Below are 14,963 nucleotides of genomic sequence, written 5' to 3'. Positions count from 1 at the left end.
CCAAACGCTCGATCTCTTTTTCTCAAATGAATTGTTTATTAAACATGACACGGACTGAACACTGAAATGTAGAACATTAACAATCAAACAGTGTTATTATAGAAAGGATAACGTTAGTTATTGTAATTACTGTAAGCCACGCCCTCTGAGCGGGCCTGATGACGTCACGCTTCCCGTCATATACTCTCGCCGAGCCTCCCGCGTCGTTTCATAATCAACCCGTCGACGGACAGTGAAGGTTACCTGCTTCAACAGTGCTTGAACGGCAACCTTTCCGCTGTCTTTCACCCCACCTTTGGACAAATTTCTTCAATCAGAAATTTAGATTAACCTAAATATCTTACTACTGCACGCTCGCCAGTTTTGCTTTAGATCTCCGGTTGTTGTTCTCCGAGTGTCATCATTTGGCCTACACCGCTAGCCGTTCAGCTAACCGCGCAGACCCGAATATCAACAAGACGACCCGACGTCCGACCGAGTGCTTAAACACCACAAGAAACCACCACGGTAAGAGGGACTGGGTTACGGTGGTAATGTGTTAGACAACAACGCGTCGTGTTCTGTTATGGCATTGGTCGTGGACTGGTTATCTGCGCAGCTACGTTACCAGGTCGCTGGAACCTGATACATTTAATTTAATCCTGTCAATTCCCCCCAAATTTAACCTTGAACACTGACACGTTTTGATACACAATCGTTATTTCTATAGTCGGCCATGGCCCCTATGTGTGACTAATGTTTTTTTTTCCGAAAACAATCGAAAAAAACAATCGAAAACACGCAATGTTTTGTTTGTCTTTTCAGAAAATGACTTCTGCAGTGAGACAGAACTTCCACCAGGACTGCGAGGCGGCCGTGAACAGGCAGATCAACCTGGAGCTGTACGCCTCCTACGTCTACCTGTCCATGGTGAGACCCGATGCCTGGTTATCACTAAGAAAATAAACTAATAAAGTCATGCTCATTTCCACTAAACGACCGATTGGATCAGCTTATGAGGAATTCATATTTTGTAAACACTTTTTTTTTTTTTTTGCAACGTCATACCTGGTCTCTTTACTACTAACTACACTATTAATGTTGTTTTGTTTGTTTTGCAGTCATACTACTTTGACCGTGATGACGTCGCATTGCGCAACTTTGCCAAGTTTTTCCTCAATCAGTCTCATGAGGAGCGTGAGCACGCCGAGAAACTGATGAAATTGCAGAATGAGAGAGGAGGCCGGATCTTCCTGCAAGACGTCAGGGTACGTCATTGGGGGCATTTCCAACTTCCTTTTAATGTATTTTAGAAATCTTTATGAATTTGATCTAATTCATCTCCATTAGTGTTCTACATAATGATCCACTCTACCACTGACTGGTCTGCATAGGGAATTGTGAAACAAGTCGGTGAGGGAGGGGATATGAGGTGAAAGAGATAAAGAGGGCGTTTAAATGTGAACCCTAATCTTTAGCACTCAGTGCAATCTTCACGAGACACGAGTTAAACGTTAAACCGAACACCCAAAGAGCAGTTAACGTGGGGCGACTCATGAGCGACCGTTTTTCTGTTCTCTAGAAACCTGAGAAGGATGAGTGGGCGAGTGGCGTGGAGGCTCTGGAGGCTGCGTTGAAGCTGGAGAAAAGTGTGAACCAGTCACTGCTGGACATGCACAAGCTGGCCGCTGATCACACCGACCCACACGTGAGTATTTCTCAGTCCTGTTACGTTTTAAAATAACAAGGATCAAAGTACCCTCCCAGTCTTGATAAATGCATATCATTTAGTGTTTGGTCTCTTTACCAGTTGCTGTGCAATGGTTAAAGTCCAATGTGTGTTGACTCTTTTGCGTCCTCAGCATTTATAACCTGTTGAATTTGACTGAATCCAGTCTATTCTGGTATTTCAGTTCTTCTGTAGTACTTAAAAAAAACTTAAACTTAACAGATCTTTGTTTTATCTTTCTGACAGATGTGTGACTTCATCGAGACCCACTTTCTGGATGAGCAGGTGAAGTCCATCAAGGAGCTTTCAGACTGGGTGACCAACCTGCGCCGCATGGGGGCTCCCCAGACCGGCATGGCAGAGTACCTGTTCGACAAACACACCCTGGGAAAGCAGAGCACATAGACGTCTCCTGATGTATTCCATCCATTTATACGTGCATCTTTAAACAAATAGTCTGTGTGCCTGGTACTGGCCCACCAGTCCAAGCTTTGATCTTTTAGCTCTTCTTCTTCTTCATAAGCCACCAATATTGACTACAGATCACTTAGTGGCCCTTCATTGAATAATGTAGTTGGTCCAGTGTCCTTATGTCCTTATGCCTCACCCTGCTCAGTCAACTGCCCCAATCACCAGTGTGTGTCTGCAAAGTTTAGCAGTTGAAATGTAATCAAGCTTAATAAAACGAACCCTCTGGATTCTGAACGTTTTGTCATATTTCAGTCGGCGGGGGGGGGGGGGGGGGGGGAGGGAGGGGGAGAGGGAGATCAATTTTACTATCAATGCCAATTGCATTTTGTTAGGGTTTAGATGGTAAAAATATAGATTTGGCTACCCAACGTCCAACCAGAATTAATCAAAGGCGCAATACTTTAATCTTGGTGCGTAACAATCGGTAGCATACCGGTCTGGATGGTTAAACCATCAAATGGGGCTCTCCTGGCTCAACTCAAACATCTGCAAATATTTGTCTGAATTATTTTTAAATTCTGCCAGTTTATAATTTGGTGTGTGACTATGGTCGACACGTGAGTAAATGGGATCGGTTTTTAAGTGCTATTTCGGTCCAGTGTCACGGTATGCCGGTCAAGTTAGATTCAACGGATGTTCAAAAGACGTTCACTCGGTTCCACTGGCTTCTAACTGTTTCAGTAACGGACAGTTGGCTCACCTCCAAGGGCTCGGGAGTAACCAACGGAGTTTCAGTTAGGGGCCGCCGTTGAACTCCTGTTTGAATGACACGTTTTTATTTACATTTGTGCTGACCGTATTCGAGAAAATTCCTTATGCTTATGTAGCACACGTATTTTGATTGGTAACGACTACTACGCAAAATAAATACCAGATATTAATACTACACAGTAATATACACATTTATAAGATTTTAGTGCTTTTTCTATTTGGTTAATATTTTGCTTTTTTTTCCTCAATAGGTTCCATGTCATGTGACTCCCAATCAATAACATATATTATTAACACTTAAATGCAATGCAAAAGCAATACAACATATTATCCCTTCAATGGGCAATAAGACACAACCTATTGTATTGGATATTAGTGCTTCTAAATAATATCCAATAAAAAAATAGGTTATTGTCCAGTGTAGGAATAACACCTGTTGTCAATTAGAAGTCATTAAAAACAAAAAAAATCAAAGTATTTGGCTGGCTCGAATTTTGACAAGATGTAAATCAGCCATGATTCTTGTTTAACTCGCCTCCTCTCGTGTTCAACAGCCCGATTTCGGGAAGTTGGCCATTAATTGTCATCCATTGTATCCCAAAAAAGAAATGACAAGCTCCCATAGCTGTAACATTTCTTCGTTTTTTTTCCAAGAATGCGCACTAACGAACGACTCCACAAGTTGTGATTCTGTATAGAAGCCACTGCGCATGCTCACAGACTTGAAGAATGAGAAGGTAAGTGAGAAGTTGCAAGGTTAGTGGGTGTACTATGAGTGCAGAGCAACATTTCAATATGTATTGACGTATTGATAAGGTATTGATGGTTAGTGTAAGCAGGGGTGTTTGATTTAGGGTTAGCTTTTAGTTCCTGGTTGTAAGAATGTACATAGAACGAGTATCAACTGAACACAAATTAAAAATTTCCGAGCCTGTCCAATGCATCTGTTGGGTCACAGTAATACAAAATCCACCGTTCAAGCCACCTGAGTACATTTCAATTGTTTTCTCCAGTGTGTTTCTCAGTTTGCCACTTGATCTTTGGATTTTCTTAGACACCTCATTTAATGATTAAAAAATATTTAGAATTTGGACTTTGGCTAAGAAACACACAAGCATACTTTTGTGTGTGCGCACTGCGCATGTGTGTATAGACTTGCACTCTATCTTACCAGTTTATTTTCATAATATTAATTTATTTGCGTAAAACCTATGACTAAATCACAAAATATTTGTATAAACTCTGTTTTTGTTAGTTCAACAATTAACAAGGTGTTAAATATGAAAATAAATATTAAATGGACTCCACAATCTTTGTAAGACAGTGGCCAAACTCTTGGAGTATCATCCTCTGGGCCAGGACATAGCAGCAGCCCTCCCTCTCTGCCTGTACGGCCTGGGCCAGCAGGCAGTCACGGGTGTCTGCCACCACAGCCAAAGTGATCAGCGACGGATGGCATCTAAACAAAAGACATTGAAGAAATTATTTTTCATTGCATGTATAACAATAAACCCATGGCAATCTAATGTCTTCTTGTAGTACTATTGGCTTCTGTTCCATTGAAGGGATTAACCACAATCTCCGTTTCAGTTGCCTATTAGTGAGTTTATTGTGTTGTCTTGTCCTTTCTTGTTGTGCTGCCACAAAGTCATTTCCGAACAGGGATAATGAAATGACGTGTCTATCTATTGATCTATTAGTTAGACAACGATGCCAAAACAATATATCAGCCCCTTGCCCCTAGTTTGGCCCTTTCCCATTGGCACTTTCAGCCGAGCCGAGTCCGACAGTCCTGCGTTGATTTGCTTCTCCATCACCGGTTTATTCGCGAGATGGATCATCTGTGAGGTTGTGCCAAAACGCAACAGACCCACCACAAAGCCGGTTGCAGTGATGTCATCCCTACTTGCTATTTTGAGTGTGAAGTTGTCTCTCAAATAGTACGACTACAGGCCTCCTCACACTAAATATGTTGTAAGGAGACGCAAATCCAAGCCGCTGTCGGCGTGTGTCAGCCCAGCGTGTCTGGGATTTTCATGTCAGCAAAAATGTAATCCAATTTAGCATATGTGTACGGAAACAAGCCACAGGAGTGCCCTGCCCCGTCTAGAGCATGTACGTGGAGTGCCCTGCCAATTATACACGATGTGCACCAAATTGAAGATGTTTCAATGTGGGTGGTGGAGTGAAAGTAGGTTCCACTTTTCACAACTGGACATATAGTTTAGCTGGGTTAAGTCTGAGACCCTGTATCGAACATGCATCTGTTAAAAAATAATCAAAATCCCGTCAAACTGTACTCTGCTTTTAACAAACGATGCTGTGCTAAAGACTTAAGACAAAAACTTACGTTTCCTTTTGCATCTTGTTATTGGAGCTGATTTCTGTGCCGCCACGAACCCGGGTCTTCATCTCCGAGTCATCCCCAAAGTTCAGACAGCCCACACACTTACAGGTAGAGGAGCACATCATCTTGGCCTACACAGAAACACAATGAGAGATTGTGTTTCTTATTACCATATATATATATAAAGTTTCTCAACATCAGCTTTGCTGCAATAGTATCCCACTATAGTCAAACTATCAATATGCACAAAGCACCATTCAATACAAGTTACAAATTATTCATATCAAATCAAAATAGGAAAACAGTACAAACAATAAATACAAAACAATATTTCTTTATTGTATAAAAACAGTAATAAAATGGAATACTAAATATTTTAACCCATGATCACTGCAGGAAGAGTCAGATAAAGTGAATTTAATTATTGTTTCTTCAGTTAATCTTTTAGTATCCTACATCCTGAGACTGCCTGGATGGTTGTGGTTCCCCCTAATGGGATGTACTCGTTATGCTGGTTGTGGTTACCTGTAATTAATCCCACCTGTGTATATGGATTGTGAAATTGCCAGAATACACGCTGAAGAAGTGTGTCTTGACTGAACAACCCACTGGGCAATATATAAAAAAGTCTAATTGGTGTGCTGTAATAGTCTTTCATTCTTTATTATTAATTTGATCGCATTAGAGAATCTTACATTCACCACTTAGTGGTGAATAGAGAGTCTGACTCCTGGTCAAGTGCTTCTGAGGAGACCAAGGCCTGTCACTTTTGCGTTTCCTTTTACAAAACAGCAAGACCTAAGCCTGGTTTGAGTTATTGTGGATGTGTCTGTGTGGGTGTGTGTGTCCTCACCTTATAGCACTCGCAGTAGTTCTTCAGGCAACTGGACTGTTTGCAGTTGCAGTCCTTGTTGTGGTTTCCTTTGACCTCCCCTGATTGCCTACTGACAATATTGAACTTGAAAGCCTCTGGGTTACGATCAAGGCAGTTCTACAGCAGAATAAACAATCAATGAATGACACAAAATGTGGCAATTAATCATGATGTCATACAACCAACAGTAATGTGCTAGAGTCAACTGCTGCTGTTTTTATACACAAATAATGATCTCATGATACAAGTCTACAAACCAAGATTGCAGTATGCCTCTCGTTGTAATGCTCAGCATTATTGCAGCAGTTGAGACAATTGCAGTTGCTGCACACCTCTCCGTTGGCAAAGCAGTCACAGTAGCTGGTAAAGATAGAAATATACAAACTAAGATGGTCAACCCACAACAAAAAAACCTGCGTGTGTGTGTGTGTGTGTGTCCTCGTCTTCCTGCATTTTCTCACCAAACTGGGAAACAATTATGCACACCTAACTGAGTTATGGGTATGTGGAAAGCAAATGAGCATACTCTATTTAAGCTCTTGCTATACTGTATCAATTATTATAAAATGACATAATGCACCCACCGTTTCAGGCATTGGGACTTGGTACAGTTGCAGGGCTTCTTGGACTTTGAATCACGCATGGTCCTATTCATCCTATTGGGTACAGGCCCGAAAAAAATAGAATCATACAATGTAAAGACATTACATACATAATTATATAATGGATGGATTATGGATTACATACATAGGCATTAGGATGAAACTACATTATACGTTATATTTTCACAATCGTCAAAATCGAATAATTGTATTGTTGTTGCATGTCTTTATGTATAACTACATACATAACGTCAGGGAATCTCAACGACATTAGGAGGGTAAGGGTTCTTTTTTTTTATTGTCCTTAATAACCCTAACCCTAACCCTAGTCACTTTTTTGCTTTTGATTCTACAGCCTTACCGTTTACCAGTGGCTTCTGACTTCAATTCCCCTGGGTTGAGTCTGGTCTCAGAATACATAGGACTAACTGCCAGCTGCATCTACAGACAGTGGACAAGTCAACCTATATGCAGTTAAATACTGTAGATATGTCCTGATGTAACAAGGTGATAGGATTCATTGACATAAGGAGATATGTGTGTTGGTATTGGGTGAAGTGGTTGACAGCTGGGTCCTTGAGCACAACATGGTCCTCTTAAGTAAGAAGTTAGGTTACACTCACCTCTGGCCAATACACAACAGGGACTAATAACATGGATGCATAAACTATATAAGTTTATACTATATATAAGTTCCACTCATATTTTAATATGTTTATGGTTAGGATTTATTACTCTAATTGCACCTTTAACCATGAGCCTGATCATGGAGTTTTTGTGTAGTGACAGGGGCCACATTGTGTGCTAGCGACGGACAGCCTGGTGGGTCCACGGTACGCAGGTCGGGGGCTTGAAGGTGTACGCCACAGAGGGTTTGAAAACGGTGTGGAGATGGCTAGAGACCCTGGACACTGATCCAGCTCAAGCTTTTCATCGCTGCACTTAAGTTGACTTTGCCAGGAGTAAACGCAGCAGCAGTATGAAACAGTGGAGGATAACGTTTTTCTTTCGTTAAGTTTACGGTGTGAGGACAAAATGGTGGAGTCAGCTTTACTTGAGACATACTATTTTATCTGTCAGTGCTTATTTCACTTATTTGTGTCGTACTTCCTAAACGAACATTGCGCTGCGTGAATGTGGTTGGTTAAATAATAAGTATGCACATTGTTTTTTTTAGGCAAAACAGTGATTACATTGTAGATTTATACTATATATATATATATATATATAAATAGTGGGCAGAAAACAACTTGCTCGCTATTGTGACACACAATATGGGAATGACCAACCTTTGTCAAATGATTGGGTGAGTTTGTTGGTTCTTTCTGACATTGCTGAACATCCTGAGACTCTGAGGGACCGATTCCGGCTATAGCATTATGTAATTCACCCTGAGAAATATGCAGAGAGACATGTGTTATACTTAAGTTGGCAACCACAGACATTTTTGACAAACACACAACTTTTGGTGCTCATTCTTTCCCTTTGTACTGATGTGTACTGATGAAATAAAATCCATTGCATTTCTTTAATGTACAACTAAACTGATGGTGCAAACTTACAGGCATCATACCACTGTGCATGGCTCCCACTGTAACCCATGGGAGCGAGATTGAGCTGTGGGGAATATTCTCTAGATGACCTGCAACTGGGCTAGATTGAGTTGAATGGACAGTAATCCTGTTATGCAAGGACCTCTACCATATGTCTGGATTGTGATTATAATGGCAATAAAAAAGCATTTGCTTGGTGAAATGATTGCCCTCATACACATTTTGGTTCAGATTTGGTTCAGATGGGACGGCAGACAATGCAATTGCTCCATCAACTGCTCTAGTTAGCTTTGTGTCATCGTGTCCAGTATCATCAGATGGCACCACAACATTTTGAAAGCAATTAATGCAAGTGTGACTCATTTAAATACAACTGATCACCTGAATCCTAAAATTGAGTGCAAAAAGAATGAATGATGTATGACCTGAAGCTCAGACAGTGAGGATGCACTACGTCATAGGGTTCATGTTGCTGAAGAGGGTGATGAAGATTCTCAGGCAGAATAGAATCAGGCGGTTGCATGGTCCACACACAGCCCATTATTAACGGTTGGACATCACTGAAGCACATTCCCTCTGCATCCTGGCAGTGCCCTTGCTCCATGGTTGTGAAGGTTCTTCTATTAGCCTCAAGGAATGTTGCACAGGAAGCAGCAGGACTATATTGACATTGAAGGAAAAAAGATTGGATCAATATATACATCCAAGGGTAACCTAATAATAATAACACCTGTGCTTAGCGCTACAATAGTGAAGAAATATTCATTGCAGAATCGGTTTCTGGTCGGATTAATCCCAGGCCATTTTGCAAATGTATTAGTCTGGAACATGTCAGTTCATTTTCAATTTCCAAGGGGGTGTTGTCAAAATGCCTCTGGACTATTGGATATACCTACAACCAATAAAAAGCAACGAAACGCGTGTGACACTCTAGCAGAAAGCCATCCCGATCGCCCTCCTGAAGGGTCTTCCTCTGTGCAGTAATCATATAATAATAATAATAATATAATATAATAATACATAAGTCTATTGACTGGCCGGACCCAGGACAGGCCAGACGCGTGTGACAGAACAATAAAAACATTGTGAGCTTGCAGAGCTGGTGGAACTTCACCTCTCACAAAACGACTTATCATGAAAACTACATAAACTAAAAATAGTATTAGATTAGATTAGATTAAGGAACCATAGTAGTGGGAGTTTAAAAGGAATACACAACTAAGATTGTTGACTATCTTACTGAGCATTGTGAATACATAAAATAGATTAAACGTTATAGTTAAATAGCAAAAGGTGAATAATGTTAGTTATCTTGGTATAGGTTACATCCCATCAGGTCGACTCTTCTGGCTAACAGGTTAGCTCTCGCCAATTCAGGAGGAGCCTAGTAGGTGGTGAAACATTATGTTAAATTAATATAATGTAATATATTTACTTCAGTATCGTCCGTTATACCTGGTAACAGTGTTGACGTTGAATAATGATGTGTTATCTCATTGGCTAAATTTGGTAAATGACCTAGCGTACTAACGGGCGCCGTTAGGATAGTGTGTCCGGGCGAGGGCGGGCCATCGGACCTGTCACTCAAACCTCGCGCCAGTTGTAATGAGATTTGATTGATGATGTTTTAGTGTAGTATTATATATAGTAGTATGTATTAGTATAGTATTATATATAGTAGTATGTATTAGTATAGTATTAGTATAGTATTATATTATATATAGTAGTATGTATTAGTATAGTATTAGTATAGTATTATATTATATATAGTAGTATGTATTAGTATAGTATTAGTATAGTATTATATATAGTAGTATGTATTAGTATAGTATTAGTATAGTATTATGTATAGTAGTATGTATTAGTATAGTATTATATATAGTAGTTTGTATTAGTATAGTATTAGTATAGTATTATATATAGTAGTATGTATTAGTATAGTATTAGTATAGTATTATGTATAGTAGTATGTATTAGTATAGTATTATATATAGTAGTATGTATTAGTATAGTATTAGTATAGTATTATATATAGTAGTATGTATTAGTATAGTATTAGTATAGTATTATATATAGTAGTATGTATTAGTATAGTATTATATATAGTAGTATGTATTAGTATAGTATTAGTATAGTATTATATATAGTAGTATGTATTAGTATAGTATTAGTATAGTATTATATATAGTAGTATGTATTAGTATAGTATTAGTATAGTTAGTAGTATGCATTAGTCGAACTGGCGTTGACTGTACATAGTTCTCAGGTTGGTGTTCTTTAAGTTCTTGTAAGATTATTTCAAGTTGACATTTTATGCGTGATTATTCATGAGTGTTGTTTTATTTTATCTTATAAAAACAAAAAACTAAACATACTTTACAAACTTTTGTTGATTAGCTTTTTTTGACACACATGTGTGTCAAAGAGTGTGTGTCTGCCATTAAGATGACGAAGATTTTGGCAAACATAGCATATTTGTATTTGATTTTATTGCCATGAATTGGGAGTTGGGCCCAGGTGAATTGAAACACATCAGGTTGTGTAAAGGTGTGAAGGGTCTAGTATACTGTTAGCACTAGCAGGTGCTCATGGTGCACCACAAGGGGTCCGTCATTGCGTCGCAGTGAGGAACCTGCCCTTTGTTGCCCCCTAGTGGTCAGTATTTTGCCCTGACGTGTTTGTGTGGTTGGTGTTAAAATATGAATATGGCGGTTACATATTTTAATCTAATCAACACCAAGACCTTTTCATCTATGGGCCTACCCTCTGTCTCTCTCGTCTATCTCTGTCTGTCTGTCTGTCTGTCTGTCTCTCTCTGTCTCTCTGTCTCGCTCTGTGTGTGTGTGTGTGTCGCTGTGTGCGTGAGCTAGAGTGTGTGTGTGTGTGTGTGTGTGTGTGTGTGTGTGTGTGTGTGTGTGTGTGTGTGTGTGTGTGTGTGTTTATGTTTGGCCGTAGACGTTTTTTATTACACAATCTGTGTGCATTACAGTAACAAGGCCTCTTACTCTCTCTTAGAGAGAGAGAGAGAGAGAGAGAGAGAGAGAGAGAGAGAGAGAGAGAGAGAGAGAGAGAGAGAGAGGAAGAGTGAGAGAGAGAGAGAGAGAGAGAGAGAGAGAGATGCTTCCCATGAGCTCCTAAACTTTCTCAGAAAAAACTTAGCCGGGCCTATTTTTCGGTACTCCAGTACTCCTCCGTTGGGGTACCAAGCGGTCTAAAAGGGTACGCACCTAACCCCGCCTAACCCGTACCACACCCAACCGCACCGCTCAGTGGAAATGCGCCCTTACAGTCCTACAACAGACTTTCCACAGACAGGGGGGGGAGAACTGGAGGAAACGGTTTGCTCCGCTGTTTTTGTATGTGTAGAGGAGGCGGCATTAATATCAAAATAACAGTGTTCTGTCCACTTTAACTGGCGATAGTGTAAAGCAAACTAGCATAATTGGCTGGCGTGTGTGAAAGTGGTTTTGGGAGTGTCTATAGTAAGATTCTTGTAAACAGAGAGAGAGAGTTGGCCAGCCTTTTTTATTTATAGTAGGCCTATATCAGTTATATCAGTTATAGGATGTGATTTTATTGATAACATATCAAATTCACCGTTGATCAGCATTACCCACTAACTGTTACCTCCTAAAGCCTGTCCAGGGATGTCCTGCTAGATCCTGCTAGGATCAACTTCATGGCTGGAGATAGGAAGGAGAAAACAAAAAACAGGCCATTCCCAACAACCATTTACTTCATTACCCTGATTAACGGTACAAATCCCTAAGAAAACCAAAACAGTTAATAACAGTCCATGACAAATATTTGCCATTTACTGATAGTAGAACTGACATTAATCTGAGTGTCCTTCTCTCTGCTCACCAAGGTTATTTAATTTGGATAGAAGGGGGAGGGAAGAGGACAGGGATATTCCAAGGTTTTGTTTTGACATGATGGAAATGGTACAACTCAAGCTCAGTGGTACAGCGTCCTGAGAGATGCTTTTCAAGGTCACATTTTAGGGTTTCTGCTTATGAAAAAGTTTTTATAAATTGTATTTATTTATTTATTTTTGTTTGTTGTGGCCTTTGGTGGGTTGTCAATACTATGATCATTGCTAAGCAAATGGTGTGCATGAATGCGCTTACTGGAAGAAGTAAGAAATACCATGCCGGTGAAAACTATGATCCTGCCCAAAACACACACACACACACACACACACACACACACACACACACACACACACACACACACACACACACACACACACACACACACACACACACTGCTCTTATGTAAATTGTCTTGGTGAAAATAGATTTGGAGGCCAAGAGTGTGAAGAAAGTTTGGCAGATGTGGCCATTCTGGCACTAAAGATCTGTCTGTTTCATTTTTTGCAGCATAGCCAACTTTAACATTTTCTTTCTTTGCATGTACCAGATCATCAGTCTTAATGAACACCCCACATTTGTCTTGGGTCAAGCACTTTTTCTTCTTTTGTTTCTTGCTGTGGACTTCTATCATGTGGAAACCCTACAGTGCAGTCCCCTTTTACAACAATACTTCAGCGAGGACCTATGGTTTGCCAGAAGAGTACACTACATCATACTACAACATACAACAAGGCTTTGCGGATCTGGTCAGTTCACGTAGTTTAGGGTTCATAAGCAGACAGTTGGTTGTTTTTCTCTTTTGTCGTTTCCTTGAATCTCCAGCTGTGAAGTTGACCCTAACAGGTGTTTGAACTCTGGTCGTAGGTACCAAGGCCCAAAGGAACACGATCCAGGGATGCCCTCTTCTCCCTTTTGGCATATCATTTGATAACGCAGCGGTTCCCAGTTGACTTCAGGTGCACCACTGAATGGTCATTGTGACCTCTCTTAGACCACCTCATATGAACACGGTAAAGAAATAGATAAATACACATAATAGTGGCTGAGTTATCAATTATTACTGCAAGAAGGCCATGACCAGTGGGAAAAAAAGAAAGAGTCAGCAATGATGCTAATGCTCCCAGTCTGTTTATCAAACACAAATGAACACAGACCATCAATGGAAAACATGACAATTGAAAGAAAATTATGGAAAACACAAAGCAATATTTGTGCATTTGTGAAATAAGCTGAGTGAGCTGGAAAGAACACTACCAGAAAACTTCCGGTCTAGTTGATATTGAAATGATTTAGTGCTAGGAACACTTAATGTAAACATGAGTGTCAATGAGATTCAGATCTGAGATCCTCCTAGTGCAATATCCACCGAAACAAACATCATCATTTGATGGTATGCATAGTTTATTTTGTCTATCTTTAGTAACTCTCGTCATCCCCATAGCAACCTTGCAATAAAGATTATGGATTATCAACTAATTAATGATAACTGACCTGCTCCTGTCTATTAGCATACTGTCATATTGTTGTATACACCGTTCCATGACACATGGCTATGACAAAAGGTTGATGAAACAGAGAGACCAATGAAAAAAAAAAAAAGACATTATACAATAGCTAGGAATTTGACTTCAATGCCCTCACGTGGGAGTGATTTAACAGTCTGAATAATATCTACATATTATAACATTCTGAGCTCCCTACAGATTTATTTTATGAGTCTTTGGTAAATACAATTTACTACCTCAATTGTGATGATGAACCCTGAGAAAGCAATCTCAATTTCTCGGAAAGGGGGAATTTAAATAAAATATGGACGAGGGTGCTGCCTAGTAATTTGATTACAAAGATGGCTTATTTTATACCTTGAACTCCTAGATGTTCTTTACAATAGAGAAAATATTTGTTGATCTCCCTCATTAACATAACTTTATTATATGATAAATAATATATTGTTCATGAAAATGTTTGCTTGGGCCAGCACACAGTGGCCATAATGAAACATGTGAAGTCGTCATTCAAAGCAGACCATGGTTGCGGTCTTTTAGGTATTCTAGATAGGTGGTTGGTTGGTAGGTTTATAGGTAAGGAGGTAGGTAGTGTCTCCGTTTACCACAATGATCAACAGGATGACTGACAATATGAACTGTTCAGAAAAAATAGTACTATTGTCACGGTTCTGGGTTGGTGTCACATAATTCACTTCCTGTTCCTTGTCGTCCCCGGTTCGTCTTGTGATTGTGTGTCTCCGCCCCTCACCTGTGTCTAGTTTGTGTTTTGTCCAATGTCCGCCTGCCTCTCGTTTGTACCTCGTTCCCTGCCCACCTGTGTCTTGTTTAGTCTGGTGTATTCAAGTCTCCCCCTTTGTTCCCTTCACTGCTCGGTCGTTGTACATACTACCTACACTATTGAGGTCATGTAAGTAAGTAAAGCCTTTTGTTGTGAATCTCCCTTGTTGTGTGTTTGGGTCCTACCAAACCTTGTAGCCTTTCGTGACAACTATGTGTTACATTTTACAATAAATAATCCCATTTATCCCTGAAATTGTATGTTTTATCAAAGTGCCCCATGCATTTTAAGTCTTAACTTCCACACTACTGTTGAGCGTGTATATGGTTATGAAGCTGCATGTGACAGATACTATATTCAATCTGTCTCCCAGCTAGGTTTAGCTTGGAGACAGATCCTGTGTATAGGATCATCTCTAGCTGGGAGATAGATCTGGTATAGGATAATCTCTAGCTGAGATAGGTCCTGTATAGGATCATCTCTAGCTGAGATAGGTCCTGTATAGGATCATCTCTAGCTGAGATAGGTCCTGTATA

The 14,963-nt window shown here is 40.0% G+C and overlaps 2 protein-coding genes across 2 annotated transcripts; one reads left to right on the top strand and one right to left on the bottom strand.

The window, feature by feature from the left end:
- The first annotated feature begins 205 nt into the window (after positions 1 to 205).
- Positions 206 to 2,413, top strand: fth1a (ferritin, heavy polypeptide 1a). Its single transcript, XM_084475820.1, has 5 exons — positions 206 to 507; positions 805 to 909; positions 1,101 to 1,247; positions 1,562 to 1,687; positions 1,955 to 2,413. The coding sequence occupies exons 2-5, from the start codon at positions 808 to 810 to the stop codon at positions 2,111 to 2,113; spliced, it is 534 nt and encodes a 177-aa protein (XP_084331946.1). The 5' UTR covers positions 206 to 507; positions 805 to 807; the 3' UTR covers positions 2,114 to 2,413.
- Positions 2,414 to 4,057: 1,644 nt separating this feature from the next.
- tesmin (testis expressed metallothionein like protein) lies at positions 4,058 to 9,789 on the bottom strand. The gene is made up of 10 exons (XM_084476113.1): positions 9,702 to 9,789; positions 8,692 to 8,925; positions 8,276 to 8,366; positions 8,003 to 8,104; positions 7,075 to 7,154; positions 6,696 to 6,767; positions 6,369 to 6,471; positions 6,091 to 6,228; positions 5,241 to 5,368; positions 4,058 to 4,349 (listed from the first exon to the last, which is right to left on the bottom strand). Exons 2-10 carry the CDS (start codon positions 8,868 to 8,870, stop codon positions 4,184 to 4,186), a joined length of 1,059 nt encoding a protein of 352 aa, XP_084332239.1. The 5' UTR covers positions 8,871 to 8,925; positions 9,702 to 9,789; the 3' UTR covers positions 4,058 to 4,183.
- Between the last annotated feature and the right edge of the window lie 5,174 nt (positions 9,790 to 14,963).

The sequence above is a fragment of the Micromesistius poutassou genome, assembly GCF_964030765.1.
Source record: "Micromesistius poutassou genome assembly, chromosome: 12".
Lineage (NCBI taxonomy): Eukaryota > Metazoa > Chordata > Actinopteri > Gadiformes > Gadidae > Micromesistius > Micromesistius poutassou.
The sequence above is the reverse complement of the archived record's forward strand: the minus strand, read 5'-3'. Positions and strand labels throughout refer to the sequence as shown.